Genomic DNA, 15,764 nt, shown 5'->3' with positions numbered 1-15,764 from the left:
AAAGTCTGTCCCCATCTTTCTTACAGGCCCCTTTATCCCAGGGATGTGGGAATGGGAGGAGGTTGAGAGGTGGCTGCCCGGGGGGGGCATCCTGGGGGCTGCACTAAGGACCACGATGTGATCCGGGGCTGGTGGAGCTGCCATGGGGCAAAGCGTGATGCCGTGCTGGAGCTGGCAGGGAGAGAAGGAGGGAGCAGAGTGCGGCACTGGCCCCGGGAGGCCTCTCCCCACAGCCGTGGCAGCAGTTCCCCTGGGAACCAGGGTGGGGAAGACTTGATGCTCCAGAGGTGATGATGCTGGGGCACCACATCCTCGTCTCCAAGCTGCTGTTTTCAGCCTCTCCCACTACTTCTCCTTGCAGCAGTGGGGCTTGTGGCTGCGGCGGTGTGGGACTAACAGAGCGAGGGTCCCCACCCCAGGCATCCTGGTGCCGGTGGTGGGTGCTGGTACTGGCATTTGAGGTTCAGCCAGCAGTGGTGGCACAGCCCAGCTGTGGGCAAGGATCAGCGCCAGCCTTCGCTGGGAGATGAACAGAGCCGCTACTGTTGGGGCAGCCTGAGGCCCACACTCCACCTTGGCTTTTCTGGAGGCGAAGGCGATGCCCCACCATGCCGCTCTCTGGAAAGAGGTGCAGTCGCTTCTCCACAGATGAAAACCAACCCAACACCATGGGAAGGCATGGGGATAAATCCTCGTTTGTGATCCTGTTGGGTCCCGTGATATTACAAGGCAAGAGAAATGTCCTCATTATTTCCAGAATATTGAAGTCTAATAAATCCCATCCTGCCTTATAGGATTTATTTCTCCATTCATTGCTAGGAGACTCAGTCCCGTGTAATCCGATTGCTGCTCCAGGAGGCGGGAGGCTGTTTTCCGAAGCGCAGACCTGGTGGGGCCACAGGCAGGAGCAGGCAGCCCTGTCCAGAGCCACCGGTCCCCGCTGGGCATGGCTGCAGCCCTCAAGTGTCCCAGCGCCACCCCCTTCCCCAGGACGTCCTGCTGTCCTGGAGCTGTGCCCTGGCGTGAATTCACCGAAATGCATCCGTCCAACGGTTGGGGCATGGCTGGGCCAACGGGTTGTTAATCAGTAACTAGCCAATTAAGACGGCACGGCATGGCATTGCACAGCACATCCTGCTCCCCCAGTCCCACATACACCCACCATGCCCCCCCAACACCCCATTTGGGGTCCTCCGACAGCTCCCCATGCCATGACCCAGAGGGAGAAGCCAAGCCCGGCACAGAGCATCCCCGCGGACGCAGCGCAGCCTGCGCAGTGCGGAGCCGGCCGTACCTGGCTCACCGGACACAGGGGGACTCTCCCAAAGACAATGATGGACACATGAATATGGCTAGAAATTTCACTGCCAAAGTGTTTTCCATAGCAACCGTTGCTGGGGCAACATGCATCCCGAGCAGCATCCATCCCAAAATGCCCAGCCCTGCATCCGTCAGAGCCGGCGAAGAGCTGCGGTGCGGGGACGGTGGGGCCCTCGCCACCCCACTGCCAGCAGCACAGGGATGCTCCGGTTGCACCGCCCCGGCTCTGAGCATCCCCAGCGCTGCAGGGCCCCCGTAACGCTTCGCTTTTCATCTCCTTTTTGGCATTTCATTTTCTTGGAGGTGGGAGAAGCTGAAGGGAGACCTGTTGGTGCCTGTCGTGCCCCGGGCGCTCGACGGAAGCAGGGCGGGTGCAGGAGCTGTTGCCAGCTCAGGGCGCTCAGCAGATACAAGCAGTGATTTTGGCTCCGATGCACTGAAAATGGCTGGGATCGAGAATTGACAGGGATGCCTTAATCTGAGTGTTGCCACAGGAAGGGGGAAAAATAAAATCCCTGCTGCTTTGAAGTACCAAAGTGGGGAGCTCGGGCCCCTCAGCACCCGCCTGAAGATCTGTGGTGGCAGGTTCACCTTGGGGACACCCCAGGGATGCCAGGAGAGACCCTCGCTGGGCTCAGGGTCTCTGAAGCAAATGTAGGATCGGCTGCAGCAGTGAGAGAAGAGCCGGGGAGCTCGGAACCCATCCTGATGATGCCTGGAGGGCTCAGCCCCTGCGTTGTCACCGCTGTCACTACTGCCACCAGCAAGAGGAAACCGCAGTCCTCTGCCTGTGCCTGCTGGGGCAGCTGTGGTTTGTGGGCACAACCGCAACCCCTTCATCTGGATATCTCCTAGCCTTGGCCGTGCCTCAGTTTCCCCTTTCACAAGCAATGCACAGGGGAGCTCGGGCACCCTTCATGTGCTCCCTGCACATGCGTGTGCTTTGCACACTTGGTGAGCACCCCCATGTCCCATCTGCTCTGTCCATGCTCACACGCAGCCCCATGCTCCCCACTGCCTGTGCACTCGCAGCTTTTGCATGCTGCTGCACTGAGCCACGCTCGCTCGGTGAGCAGTGTGTGTCTGGACAGCTCGTGCACGTCCCCGCAGCTCGCGCGTGTCCTGCAGGTCGTGTGCCTCCATGCAGCTCATACATGTCCTGTAGCTCGTGCACGCCCATGCAGCTTGCACGGCTGGCAGATCACGCAGGGCCATGCACCTTACCATGTCCTGCAGCTCGTGCACGCCCATGCAGCTCACACGTCCCGCAGCTCACACGCCCGTGCAGGGAGCACACGTGCCTCCCACGAGGTTCCAGCTCGCAGGGAGCCCTGCAGCCGCCCTCCCAGTCTGCTCCCAGCTCTATGCAGATGCCGGCAGCACCAGAGCTGCAGGCAGGGACTGCGGCTCAGCGTGCAGCAGCATCAAGCCCGGGCTCGCCTGTTGTTGGGGCGCCTGTGGGCCACGTGGCCAGGCTGTTGGAACAGGCCGGGTGGGCAGTGTACCGGCTGCCGTGGCGTGCCGTGGCGTGCCACGATGTGCCAACACCCTGGAGCAGCACTCGGGCTGTTGAGACGTGCAGCTGAGGGAAAACAGACCAACGAGAGGGGAGCAGGGTTTAAATCCAAGAGGTTCATGCCTGATATCACCCCCAGATGGGACTGGGGTGACCACCCGGCCCCGCTGGGAAAAGTGAGAGGCTGTCCCCAACCTGTGCCAGCCCTGCTGCAGGCACACCAAACACAGCCTGGTACTCCCCCCGTGCCTGTTGCATACTTGTTATCCTTTGCATATCCTTTGCCCTTTGCATACCCATCACACATCCATTACACACCTTCTAACCTTTGCACACTCTTTGCACACCCATTGCTCTTTGCACATTCATTGCACACCCTTTATCCTTTGCAGACCCATTACATGCCCTTCATACCCCATCAGACACACTTTACCCTTTGCACACCCTTTGCACACTCATTATCCTCTGCGCACCCATTACACACACTTTGTACCCCTGTCACAGGCCCTTTACCCTTTGCACACTCATCCTCTGCGCACCCATTACACACCCTTTGTACCCTGGCCACAGACCCTTTACCCTTTGCACACTCTTTGCCCCCTTTACCCTTTTTACACCCATAACACACCTTTTGTGAGCCCTTTTCACACCCATTGCACACCCTTCATCCTTTGCAACTCCACCAGCCTTTGCACATCCGTTGCACCCCCGCTACCCTTCGCACCCCTTTACACCCCCGGTCCCGGTCCCGGTCCCGGTCCCGGTCCCGCCCACCCCCGCCCTGGCCCCGCCCCCGCCCCGCGCAGCCCCGCCCCCCTCCGGGCGGCGCAGCCAATGGGGGCTGGCGGGGCGGGGCCCGGGCGGGCACGGCGCTATAATGATCCCTACGGCGCCGCCGCCGCCGAGATCGCGCCGCCCGCCCGCCCCGCCGCCCCCGGCCCGGCCCCGGCCCCCGGCCGACCGGCGCTAGGGCCGGAGCAGCCCCGCGGGAAGATGAACTACTTGGTGAGCGGCCGCCGCGCGTGGGGGGCCGAGCGGGGATGGGGGGGCGGGGACCCTCCCCGCGGGGCCCGGGGGTTGGGGGGACACGCGTGGGCCCTCCCAGGCAGGACGGGGGGGCCCTGGGTAGCGGCTCACGGAGGGGCCCCACCGGCTTTCGCCCCGGCGTAGAGCAGGAGGATGGGGAAGGCCGCAGCCCCCCGCCTGGGCAGGGCCTCCCCGGGGCAGCCGAGCCCCCTGGTGTGACCTTGGCCCGGCCCCGCCGTGCGGGGGGCGGGGAGGCCTCGCCCCAGCCGCGACCCCCCCTGCCCGGCGGGCGACGGCGCTCCGGGACCCCCGGGGAGACCCACCGCGGCCACGGGGCTCCCCAGGCCCCGGTCTCCCTGCCGGCGGGGCGGGCGCCGGCCGCAGGCCGGGGATCCCGGCAGCAGCGGGCAGCCGAGCCCTCCGAGCCTGGCCGGGGCGGGAGAGCCGGCGGGTCCCGTCCCGCCATCCCGGCTGGTGGGGGGAGCCCACGGCTGGCTGCGGCCCGTCCCGCCGCCGCCATGGCATTGGTAAGTCCCGGTAGAGGCCAGGGAGCTCTGGCAGGTGCCTCCGTGCCGTGGCCCCGGCGAGATGTCGGGGCACGGCCCGTGTCCGCCGTGGGGATGTCCGGCGCTGTGGGCTGGAAGGGGCCTGGGCCCAGCGGCGGTTGGCGTGGGGATGGGGATGGCGATGGCCACGGCTGACTCACCGCCCTGGCACTTCCTCCCCAACGGCGGCGGGAAGGGGAGGGAAGGGCAGAGGAGGTCCCCCCGAAACCGGGGAGGCGGAAGGGACCAGCCCCTTCCTAGCACCACCTCCGGGAAGGATGGGTTGAACTCCAGCGGGGAAGGAAAAGGCGGCTGGAGCCGGGATATCCAGCCGCTGGGACCCGCTCAGCGAAGCCCCCCGGCCCGCAGGGTCGCGTCCTGGTGCCGAGCACCGTTCTCCACCGAGATGACTCCCCACCGGCCGGCGGGGCCCGGCTCACCGCCCCGGCGTGGGGCTCTCTTACAGAACGTTCTGGCCAAGGCGCTGTATGACAACGTGGCCGAGTCGCCGGACGAGCTTTCCTTCCGCAAGGGCGACATCATGACGGTGCTGGAACGCAACACGCAGGGGCTGGATGGCTGGTGGCTCTGCTCGCTCCATGGCCGTCAGGGCATCGTCCCCGGCAACCGCCTCAAGATCCTGGTGGGGATGTACGACAAGAAGCAGCAGCAGCAGCAAGCACCCGGCCCGGCGCAGGGGCAGGCACTGCCGCAGCCAGCAGTGCCCCAGCCAGCTCTGCCTTACCACCACCAAGGGGGCTACACCCCACTGTCACCTGCCTCGCAATACACACCCATGCACCCTCCTTATGCCCCGCAAGGGGACAACGTCTACCTGATGCCGGTCCCCAGCAAGGGACAGCAGGGTCTCTACCCGGGCTCAGCACCCATCGGACAGTTTCCATCTGCTCCAGCTAAGCAGCCGCCCGCCTACCCGAAGCAGACGCCGTCTCATGCGTTCCCCAGCCCTGGCCAGGAGATCTACCAGGTGCCCCCCTCCCTGGGCCAAGCGGCAGAGGCGTACCCCGGGGGCTCTGCCACCCCCCCCCAGGATGTCTACCAGGTTCCTCCCTCAGCCGGTCAGGCTCAGGACATCTACCAGGTGCCCCCATCATTGGACATGAGGAGCTGGGAAGGGCACAAGCCCCAGGGAAAGGTAGGACGGGGGGATGGGGAGGGGTGGCAGCATGTTTGTGGGGTGCTCTGTGACCCACGGTGGTGAGTGGGTGCCAGGGCTGTGAGGCTTTAGCTTATCTGCCCACCACTGTTTCTTGGAGCAAGAAGTCCTTGCACCCATTGCAAGGGGTGTGTGGGCATCCTCCCCCCTGTCCCTGGCAGGAGTGGGTGTGACACAGCGGTTACTGCAGTGGCTGAGGTGCCCTGCTTGGTGTGGGCTACCCAGCTTGGGGCTGGCACTGTGTTTGGTGCCTTGGTCCTCTTAGTCTCTTGCATGGGCTCTGCTGGTGTCACCAAGGGCACGGCAGCTGTGCCTGGGGCAGGCACGAGGTGCTGGTAACCCCAGAGCTGCTTGGGGTGCCCCTTGGTTGGACCATGCAGCTATGGAGGCAGCTGTGGTACCCAGCACAATGCTGAGATGTTTCCTTCCTCCTGGAGGTGCAGACAGGGGCAGGCAGCTGGTGCCAGCGTGTCCTGGCCATGCCAGGAAGCTTGCTGGTTGGGTTTGCCAGTGAGGCAAGGGTGAGCCACCAATTTGTCCCCAACATGGGGATCCCAGTGTGGTGGCCCTGTCCGGGGCAGCCTGATGGTTACTTCCCAGACACCAGGCTCCTCCTGGCTCTGCCTCTTCCCTGGCACGTCATCTTAGGGAAGGGGAGCGAGGTGCTTTCAGCATCGTGTTTTCCGGGAAGGCTACCCTGACTCACACCCCTGAGAAGGACCCAGTGAGGGATCGGGGGGGCCAGCTGCCAAATCATAGCCAGGGCACTGGGAGCATCCAAAAAGGAAGGACCTGCCCAGTACCTCTCCTGGTTGCTCAGCCCTTCTTGCCCCCTGGCACTGGCTCGGCAGAGTGCCATGACCCTCTGGGTTTGGTTATCCACTGCTCTTGTGTCCCCACGGTATGGCAACGTGGGCACCGAGCCGCGGGCAGGGATCTGCCAACGCCCGCAGGGCGTTGGCAGATCCCTGCCCGCGGCTCGGTGCCCAAATTGGCCGTTCCCTTCTGCACACCACGACCGTGCCGGCTGGGCTTTGTCTCTCACCGAGGCTCGCCGCTATAAATAACTGGTGATATCATCCCCCGTCACGGGGAGCAGCGTGCAGACCGGCCGGGGAGCGCCCTCCTGTGGGCACCGGTTTGCCCGGTGCCGCATGGTCTGGTACGGGATCCGGCACCTATCCCCTCTCCAGCCCCATCGCTGCGTTTTGAGGGGGGATGATGTGGGGTGGGAGGCATGCTGGGGATGCACGGCGGTGCCCACGTTGTTTCTTTTCCCCTTGTCAGGTGCTGGTACCCACCCGTGTGGGACAAGTCTACGTGTACGACTCCCCCAAGGGTGAGCAGGATGAGTACGATATCCCTCGCCACCTTCTCTCCGTGAGCTCCCAGGAGATCTATGATGTGCCGCCTGTCCGAGGGGGTGTCCCGAGCCAGTTCAGCCAGGAGGTGAGGCTGGGCAGGGGGTTGTTGCTGGCTCCATCCCCTGGCATGGGAAATGCTCTGGCACGGCCTGGAATGCAAATCTGGGCAAATTACACCCAAAGCTGGGCACGTTATAGGTCTCAGGGCTGTTTCTGGTGCCTTCATCCTTCCCAGTGAGTCCCTGGGAGGAGGTGGGCCCCCATGTTATCCCTGACACACCATCCTATGTCCTCCCTGTTCAGGTCTACGACACCCCCCCCATGGCAGTGAAGGGTCCCAATGGGCAAGACCCAGGGCAGGAGATCTACGACGTGCCCCCCAGCGTGGAGAAGAACCTGCACCAAACTGTAAGTGCTGCTGGGAAGCTCCCAGCTTCTCCACATAGGAAAAGACATATTTTACAGTGAGAACAATTATTCACTGGAACAACCTCCCCAGGGATGTGGTGGTGTCCTTGGCACTGGAGGCTTTCAAGAGGTGGGGGGACAGGGTGCTATATCATCTTATCTAGAGAATGAGGTTGGACCAGATGGTTTTTCCAGATCTGTTCCAATGTGGGCTGCTCTAGGATTTTGTGATTCCTGCCCTGAAGGGGATGTGGGAGGTTGGAGGTGCTGCAGCAGGGCTGTGGCAGCCCCCACAGGAGCAGGGGTGCCCATGGGGTGCATGACTCCCTCTTGTTGCACACCCAGCGCAGCCTCGAGTGCCTGAAGCTGGTGCTTAGGTGCACCACAGTACAGCGTAACCCACCTGCGTGTCCACGCGTGACCTGGGCTGGCTCTCCTGGTGACACTGACGGTGCTCGCCTCTGCCCTTGCAGGTGTACGACGTCCCCCCCTCGGTGAGCAAGGACGTGCCGGATGGCCCGGCACGGGAGGAGACCTATGACGTGCCCCCCGCCTTTGCCAAGCAGAAAGCCTTCGACCCCTCCCGCCACCCCCTCATCCTGGCCCAGCAGGAGCCCTACTTGCCTGAGGATGTCTACGACGTGCCACCGGTGGCTGGGAAAGGTGCCCCTGAGCTGCCGCTCTCCCATGAGATCTATGACGTGCCCCCCAGCCTCAAGAAGCTGGGGGGGTCAGCCTTCCCCTCCCAGGAGGTGTATGATGTGCCCCGTGACTTGCATGCTCCGGGCAAGGGCTCCCTGGACATGGAGGGCGAGTACATCTATGATGTTCCACCACAAGTGGACCGCGAGGCCAAGGGCACTGACACCAAGCGCCTCTCGGCCTCCAGCACGGGCAGCACCCGCAGCAACATCTCCACGTCCTCACTGGATGTGGTGCCCGTGAAGGAGCCGGCCAAGGGAGCCGGTAGGGAGTTCTCCCTGGACTTGGACGCTGCTATGGAGACGCTGGCCAAGCTCCAGCATGGTGTCGGCGGTGCCGTCTCCTACCTCATGTCCTTCATTGGTGCCAACTGGCGCAGCCCTGAGCACATGGAGGCCAATGCCGCCAGCATCCGCGGGGCGGCCGAGGGCGTCCGGACAGCCCTCCGGGACCTGCTGGAGTTTGCCCGGGGGGCGGTGGGTAATGCCGCCCAGGCCTCCGACCGTTCCCTCTACGCCAAGCTCAGCAAGCAGCTGCAGAAAATGGAGGAGGTCTACCAGGCCCTGGCGAGGCACGGCCAAGCGTTGGACGCTTGCCACTGGGCCCCAAGCGCCCTGGCTGGTGGCAAGCCAGGCACGGACGACCTGGAGCACTTTGTCATGCACTCGCGCGGCGTGCCCGATGACACCAAGCAGTTGGCCTCCTTCCTGCACGGCAATGCCTCCCTCCTCTTCAAACGGACAAAGCCGGCGGTGGAGAGTGGCGGCCACGGGCCCCCTCACCCCTCCGACAAGACCAGTAGCATCCAGTCCCGGCCCCTGCCCTCCCCACCCAAGCTGCTGGCCCAGGAGTCGCCTGACGGGCCCTACGAAAACAGCGAGAGCGGCTGGATGGAGGATTACGACTACGTCCATCTCCAGGTGGGCGCAGGCACGGAGACTGCTCCTCATGGGTGGGTTTTGTGCTGGTGGCTCCCCGGCACAGGGGCAGCTCTGACTGTGGCGGTGCTTCTGCCACCCTCCAGCCTGAGGACTGTGGGGACGAGGGGTGTCCCAGGGCAGGCAGGGGCTCGCTTCTGGCAAGGCTGGTGTTGCTGACCCTCATGTCACCCCCTTCCTCCCTTCAGGGCAAGGAGGAGTTTGAGAAGACCCAGAAGGAGCTGTTGGAGAAAGGCAACATCATCCGGCAGAGCAAGGACCAGCTGGAGCACCAGCAGGTAATGAAACTGTGGTGGGCAGCAGGGGTTTGGGTCTTGCTCCCCTTGTACACCCTGCCACCCATCTGGACCATGGTCTCCTCTTGCGTGGCTGTCCTCATGGTGGGTTCTGGCTCACCCCTCATGCCAGCAGAGAGGAACACTGGTGCCTTGCTCCTGGAGAGGAGCCTGGCATGGCTGTCATGGAGCTGGCACTGTCTCTTGCTGATTTTCCTGGGGCACAGCTGTCACACAGGACCAGGGGCCATGGCCACCCATGCTGGTGGCTCCATGGAGGGGAGTGGGGCTGGCTCGATGGCCGTCCTCCCTCATGTCTGTCCCTCCCGCAGCTGAAGCAGTTCGAGCGGCTAGAGCAGGAGGTGACGCGCCCCATCGACAACGACCTGTCCAACTGGAGCCCCCCCCAGCACTACGGCCCAGCGCGGGGTGGGGGGACCCTGTGTCCCGCCGACCGCCAGCTCCTCCTCTTCTATCTGGAGCAGTGCGAGGCCAACCTCACCACGCTCACCAATGCCGTCGACGCCTTCTTCACCGCTGTCAGCACCAACCAGCCCCCCAAGATCTTCGTAGCCCACAGCAAGTTTGTCATCCTCAGTGCCCACAAGCTCGTCTTCATTGGGGACACACTGTCTCGCCAGGCCAAGGCCCAGGATGTCCAGCACAAGGTGATGCACTACAGCAACCTCCTCTGTGAGATGCTCAAGGAGATCGTGGTGACCACCAAGGCGGCCGCCCTCCACTACCCTTCTCCTGCCGCCTCTAAAGACATGATGGAGCGTGTCAAGGACCTTGCCAACAGCACGCAGCAGTTCAAGATGGTGCTGGGCCAGCTGGCAGCCATGTAATGGCCTGAGGCTGCTGTCCCCTCCCCATGGCCCCTACTCTGTCCCCAGACATGCATCCCCCTCCACGAGAGCCCTCTCCGCCCGGTGTAAGCGGACATGTACATAGAGACTCCTATGCGTACCGGGGGCTGAGGCTCTGCTGGTAGTGGGGTGAGGGGCTGTGGCCATCATCTCTGTTCCTCTTCTTCTAAGGATTGATTTTGGAGCTGTCCCCTTCATGAAGCAAAGCTGGGAGGTGGATTCGTGCCCGTTCCCTCCTTCCTGTCCTCTCTCCATACAAAACCAGCCTGGAGGCCGTGGGGCCATGTCCCTGTTGAATCAAGACAGGGATACGCCTGGTGATTTGGGGTGATGCTGTGGCTGCTGCACTCTCGGGGGGACTCCCGCCCAGTCTCTGGTGGCCAGTAGATTTTAATGGTGTGGAAGCTACCCCTCATAGTGGCGGTGGGGCAGGGATGGGTTGCCCTGTCCCCCTGTGCACTGGGGGCTGTGGATAAGGGTCCCCAGGGGATGGGGGGTGATGGGGGACTAAGGGGCAGGAGGAGCCTGACCTGGGTGTTCTCACGTCTTGCGTTTTGCTGCTCTACCAGCTCCAGCTGAATCACAAACTGAAATTGGTGCCTTTTGAATGCAGGGGAAGCTTCTGCTGGTTCCTGGAGCTACAGAGTTGCAGCCCTGTGCCCTCCCTGTCCCCCCAGACTCAGCCCCCTGTCCCCCCAGCAGCATAAAGATTTGCCTAGAAACCCCCATCATCTCCTGGGTGTCTGTGTGTGCATGCTGTGGGGAGGGACCCCCTGGGGAGGGGCTGGTGTATCCTGTCTTAGAAGAAAAAGGCTGAGAGAGCTGGGTCTGTTCTGGAGAAAAGCAGGCTGAGAGGGGATCTTATTTATGCTGATCTCAAGGGTGGGTGTCAAGAGGATGGACCAGGCTCTTTTCAGTGGTGCGCAACAACAGGATGAGGGGCAATGAGCAAAGACTGAAACATGGGAGGTTCGATCTGAATACGAGGAGAAACTTCTTTACTCTGAGGGTGCCAGAGCCCTGGAACAGGCTGCCCAGAGAGGTTGTGGAGTTTCCTTCTCTGGAGACATTCAAAACCCACCTGGATGCGTTCCTGTGTGATCTGCTCTGGTGAACCTGCTTTAGCAGGTGAGTTAAACTAGGTGATCTCCAGAGGTCCCTTCTAACCCCAACCATCCTGTGATTCTGTCCCCCCAAAAGACACAGTGCATGGAGTCTGCAGGTGCAAAGGAGTGTGTTGGGTGTCCCTGTCCCACAGGGGTGGGGCTGGGGGGGTTTGGGGAACAAGGACAGCGTAGTGTGGTTACCCCAGCCCTGGCTCCTGGGGGCTGCCACCCTCCCGCACTGACTGGTTGCTGGTGCCCCCTCAGAGCACTTTGCCGGGGTTCATGAGGTTGTGCGGGTCCAGCGCAGCCTGGATGCAGCCTAGGGTGTCCAGCCCCCTCTCATCCTCTGTCCCTGGGCATCTGTCCCTTGTCCATGGGTGCCACCATGGCTCCCCAACCCTAGGCACCTTGTCTCTGTTATTATCACCATCCCTATGCTGCCTGTTGCTGCTGCTCGGCCTGGCTGTGCCAGAAGCCAAGGAGCTCCAGGAGGAGCATGGGTGCTGCTGGCAGCACCAGCCTGTTGAAGTGGCCACAGGCACCCACCATCACCTCGTCCATGTGCTGGGACCACGGCAATCCCAGCACTGCTGCACCTTTGGCCCCATGGGCACACCCAGCACCCCCGGTGCTCCCAGCACTACAGATGTTCTCAGCACCCCGAGTGCTGCCACCCCCAGCTCAGGGCTCCTCAGCTGCTCCCCGGTGTCCCAGTGTGAGGGCAGGAGGGTCTGGCCTGGGTGTCCCCGGTTCCCCCGTGTCCCTGCCTGGTCCCACCTGGGAGCAGCAGCTCTGGTGCTCCAGGGCCCCCCAGCAACCACCGCAGGGCCATGCTGGGGACCAAGCGCCCTGCCTGTCCCCTCCCGCCACCGACACTGCCACCAGCACGTTAAGGTGGCTCCAGCTGTTGGGGCTGCAAGGCTGGGACACGGGTCCCCTCCCCGCCAGGGGTTTCTGTGCTCTGGCACCCGTGCCAGGGTCCCCATGCCTGGCCAGGTGTCCCACACCTCAATAGGTGTCACCACACCTGGCCTTGTCCCTGCATGTCCACACGCCTGACCAGGTGTCTCCATACCTGACCTTGTTCCCACATGCCCACCCAGGTGTCCTCATGCCAGGCCACATGACCCAGTGCCTGACCATGTGTCCTACTCCCCAGCCAGGTGTCCCATGGGAGGCCACATGTCCCCACATCTGGTGTACGACTGGGTATCTGTGAGCCTGCTCAGGTGTCCCTGCACCTGGCCATGTGCCCCTGCCTTGCTCTGGTGTCCCCAGGGGAGCCCACATGTCCCCAAACCACCTGCCCTCCTTGGTCAGGGGTCACCAAGCTCAGCCGGTTATTCCCATGCTTGGTCTGTGTCCCTCCACCTGGACAGGTGCCCCTGATCCCAAGGTCCTTCTAACCTCAATCACCGCATGATCTGGTGACAGCCCACTACATACACCAGACCAAGGAGCACGATGAAGCCAGCACTTAGACCCCACCAGTGCAGACCCACAGCCCCAGCCAAGGCCACCAGCTCCAGGTGCTGCGCTCCCAGGCCTCATCCGGGCACCGTGCCGGGTGCCACGCTATCTCCCAAGGCTGTGGCAGCAGGGTCAGTGGTGGGTATAAGAGGTGCTGAGCCCCAGGCAGGGTCTGTTCCCACAAGCAACAATGGCTCTGCTGTGGCTGCTGAGCTGCCTGGTGCTGGTGGACTCTGCCCGTGCCACCCTCTCCCTGGAGAGTGCGTGGGGCCATGGGGCTCAGCGGGTGGGCGAGGGAGGTTGACGGGACGGGGGGAACATGGGGCTGGGGTGGCCGGAGCCTTCGTCCCACGGCTGCCTGTGCCCCGCAGGCTGCGGTGTGCCCACCATTGCACCCATCATCCGTGGCTACAACCGCATCGTTAATGGAGAGCCGGCGGTGCCAGGGTCCTGGCCATGGCAGGTGTCCCTCCAGGTGAGTGGCTGCATGGGGCTGGGTGCTGGGCTGGGTGCTTGGGTCAGTGGCCAGGCACACAGCATCCCAGCGGTGGTGCCAGCGATGCCGGGAGCTGATGGCAGCTCTCCCCACTAGCGCAACAATGGCTTCCACTTCTGCGGTGGGTCACTGATCAGTGAGAACTGGGTGGTCACTGCTGCACACTGCGGCGTCAGGTAGGCACCAGCTCTGCTGCCAGCAGCCTGGGGCTGGGCACAGGGTCCCCCCATCCCTGTGTGCCATGCTCAGTGCCTATCTGTGCCCAGGACCACCGACACCGTGGTGGTGGGTGCGTACGACCAGGACTCACCTTCCCCTGATGAGCAGAGGCTGACCATCGAGAAGGTACCACCGGCGTAGGGGCCATGTGCCTGTGGGGTCCCACAGCCACCACAAGGAGCCCTGGTGTCTAGGTCCCCCTTGTCCTGGGGTCGGGTCCCCAGGGGCTCCCTGGTCCCCTTATCCTGAGAGTCAGGTCCCCTGGGGTGTGCATGGTGCCCCATATCCCTGGGCTTGGGTGTCCTGGGTTCTCTCTGCTCTCCCTCATCCCAGGGGTTGGGACCCCACCCCAGAACCCCCAAGGGATGGGGATTAAGAGCCCAGGGTTGACATCAGTCCCTGTGGTTGACGTGACCTGGGGGTGTTGCTGTTCCTCAGTGCCCCTGTGCTGGGAGATGCCCTGTGGGGCCCTGAGCAGCCCCAAAATCCCTGGCCATCAGCAACCTGGGGTGGGATATGGGCTCCTTGCTGGCCCTGTTGTCTGGAATGTTGGGGTCTGTCCCTTGCTCCCTGGCAGCTGTTGGTGCTGGGGTTGTCACCTCCTTTCTGCGGGCACCTCAGGCAGGGATTTGGGGTTTGCTACCCTGGGGGTCCCCTTGAGTCCCTGTTGGTGTCCCTGGTCCCTGTTGGTTCCTAGTGTGTCTCTGCCACCCATCCGTCCCCAGGGATGAGGTTTCCTCCCCCACCAGTCCAGCACATAGGGGCTGGTCCCTGTGAATCACTGCTGTGTTTCCCTGCTCCCCTCTGCCCCAGGGACTGGGATCTGCATCCCAGGGACCCTATCAGCCCAGGACCCACAGGGCAATTCCCTGGGATCCCCATCACTTCCCAGGGTTATTGTCAGTCTCTGGGGTCCCCATCAATCCCCACAGTCCCTGTAGATTCCCCAGTGCCCTGGCCAGGGATGTGGGCACTGGGAGTGTTGCCACCTGCGCCAGGTCTTCAAGAACCCCAAGTTCAGCATACTGACCATCCGCAACGACATCACCCTGATCAAATTGGCCACCCCTGCCCGGCAGTCTGCCACTGTGTCACCTGTCTGCCTGCCCCAGGCCACCGAAGACTTCCCAGGGGGCACGACCTGTGTCACCACTGGCTGGGGGCTCACTGACCCCAATGGTACCACAACTTCCTGTTCCCATCCCCACCCCCATCCCTGTCCTCATCTGCATGCTCATCCTCATCTTCATCTTCATCTCTATCCTCACAACCATCCTCATCCCCAAACCCCATCCTAATACTCATTCCCAATCCCCATACCTGATATATACCCATCCTCATCCCAATCCCTGTCCTCATCCTCCTCTTCATCTCTGTCCCCATCCCCACCTCAACCCCCGTCCCCCTCCCCATCCCTGGGGCCCCTGGGGTTCTGTGGGTACTGATGCCACCCCACTCGCCCATAGCCTCGGCGACACCGGCGGTGCTGCAGCAGGTGGCCCTGCCCCTGCTCACCAACCAGCAGTGCAAGCTGTACTGGGGGTTCCGCATCAGCGATGTGATGGTGTGTGCCGGTGCTGATGGTGCCTCCTCCTGCAATGTAAGTGCCCCCAGCCCCTCCCCGCCCCTGCTCCCCCCTTGTCCCCAGCCCCTGCCCTCACCAGCTGCCTGCAGGGTGACTCGGGGGGCCCACTCGTGTGTCAGAAGGACGGCGTCTGGACCCTGGTGGGCATCGTCTCCTGGGGCAGCAGCACCTGCAGCCCCAACGTGCCCGCTGTCTATGCCCGTGTCACCGAGCTCCGCTCCTGGATTGACTCCATCCTGGCGGCCAACTGAGGCCGGCAATAAATACCGTCACCCCCACCACGCTGCCTCCTTGCTGCGGCACCAAGGCGGGTTGGAGCGGGAGGTCTGGGGTAGCTGGATGGCTGGAGGACGCATGGCTAGGGACAGGGGCATGCAGTGGGCATGAGGACATTTTTCCAGGCATGGGGACACCTGGCCAGCATGGCTGGAGGCATGGGGACACCTGGCTGGGTGGGGACACCTGGCCAGGGGGTGGGGGCATGTGACCTGGCATGGTGACACATGGGTGGACATGTGGAGACAAGGTCAGGTATGGATGCACCCGGCTGAGTGTGGGGACACCTGGATAGACATGGTGGACAAAGGCAGTTACAGTGACACCTGGTCGGGTGTGTGGACACGTTGGGACAAGGTCAGAGGTGTGGTGACACCTGGCCAGGCACGGGTGCCGGAGCACAGAAACCCCCGGCAGGGAGGGGACCCGTGTCCCAGCCCCGCGGCCCCGACAGCCGGAGCCACCTTAACGT

At 63.2% G+C, this 15,764-nt stretch overlaps 2 protein-coding genes across 3 annotated transcripts; both read left to right on the top strand.

Moving 5' to 3' along the window:
* The first annotated feature begins 3,723 nt into the window (after nt 1-3,723).
* BCAR1 (BCAR1 scaffold protein, Cas family member) lies at nt 3,724-11,138 on the top strand. Of its 2 annotated transcripts, XM_065640909.1 has the most exons (7): nt 3,724-3,841; nt 4,874-5,563; nt 6,872-7,033; nt 7,252-7,356; nt 7,830-8,978; nt 9,185-9,274; nt 9,604-11,128. In XM_065640909.1, the coding sequence occupies exons 1-7, from the start codon at nt 3,830-3,832 to the stop codon at nt 10,117-10,119; spliced, it is 2,724 nt and encodes a 907-aa protein (XP_065496981.1). In that variant the 5' UTR covers nt 3,724-3,829; the 3' UTR covers nt 10,120-11,128. The 2 variants fall into 2 exon arrangements, with proteins under 2 accessions (XP_065496981.1, XP_065496980.1); XM_065640908.1 differs by lacking the exon at nt 3,724-3,841 and having other exon boundaries at nt 4,436-5,563; nt 9,604-11,138.
* A 71-nt stretch (nt 11,139-11,209) lies between these two features.
* LOC135991999 (chymotrypsinogen B-like) lies at nt 11,210-15,276 on the top strand. The gene is made up of 7 exons (XM_065640911.1): nt 11,210-11,268; nt 13,088-13,191; nt 13,309-13,388; nt 13,479-13,557; nt 14,430-14,610; nt 14,898-15,031; nt 15,106-15,276. The coding sequence occupies exons 1-7, from the start codon at nt 11,226-11,228 to the stop codon at nt 15,265-15,267; spliced, it is 783 nt and encodes a 260-aa protein (XP_065496983.1). The 5' UTR covers nt 11,210-11,225; the 3' UTR covers nt 15,268-15,276.
* Nucleotides 15,277-15,764: the final 488 nt, after the last annotated feature.

This window comes from Caloenas nicobarica, chromosome 9, assembly GCF_036013445.1.
Source record: "Caloenas nicobarica isolate bCalNic1 chromosome 9, bCalNic1.hap1, whole genome shotgun sequence".
Taxonomy (NCBI): Eukaryota; Metazoa; Chordata; class Aves; order Columbiformes; family Columbidae; genus Caloenas; species Caloenas nicobarica.
Note: the sequence above shows the minus strand (reverse complement) of the source record. Positions and strands in the feature narration are given on the sequence as shown.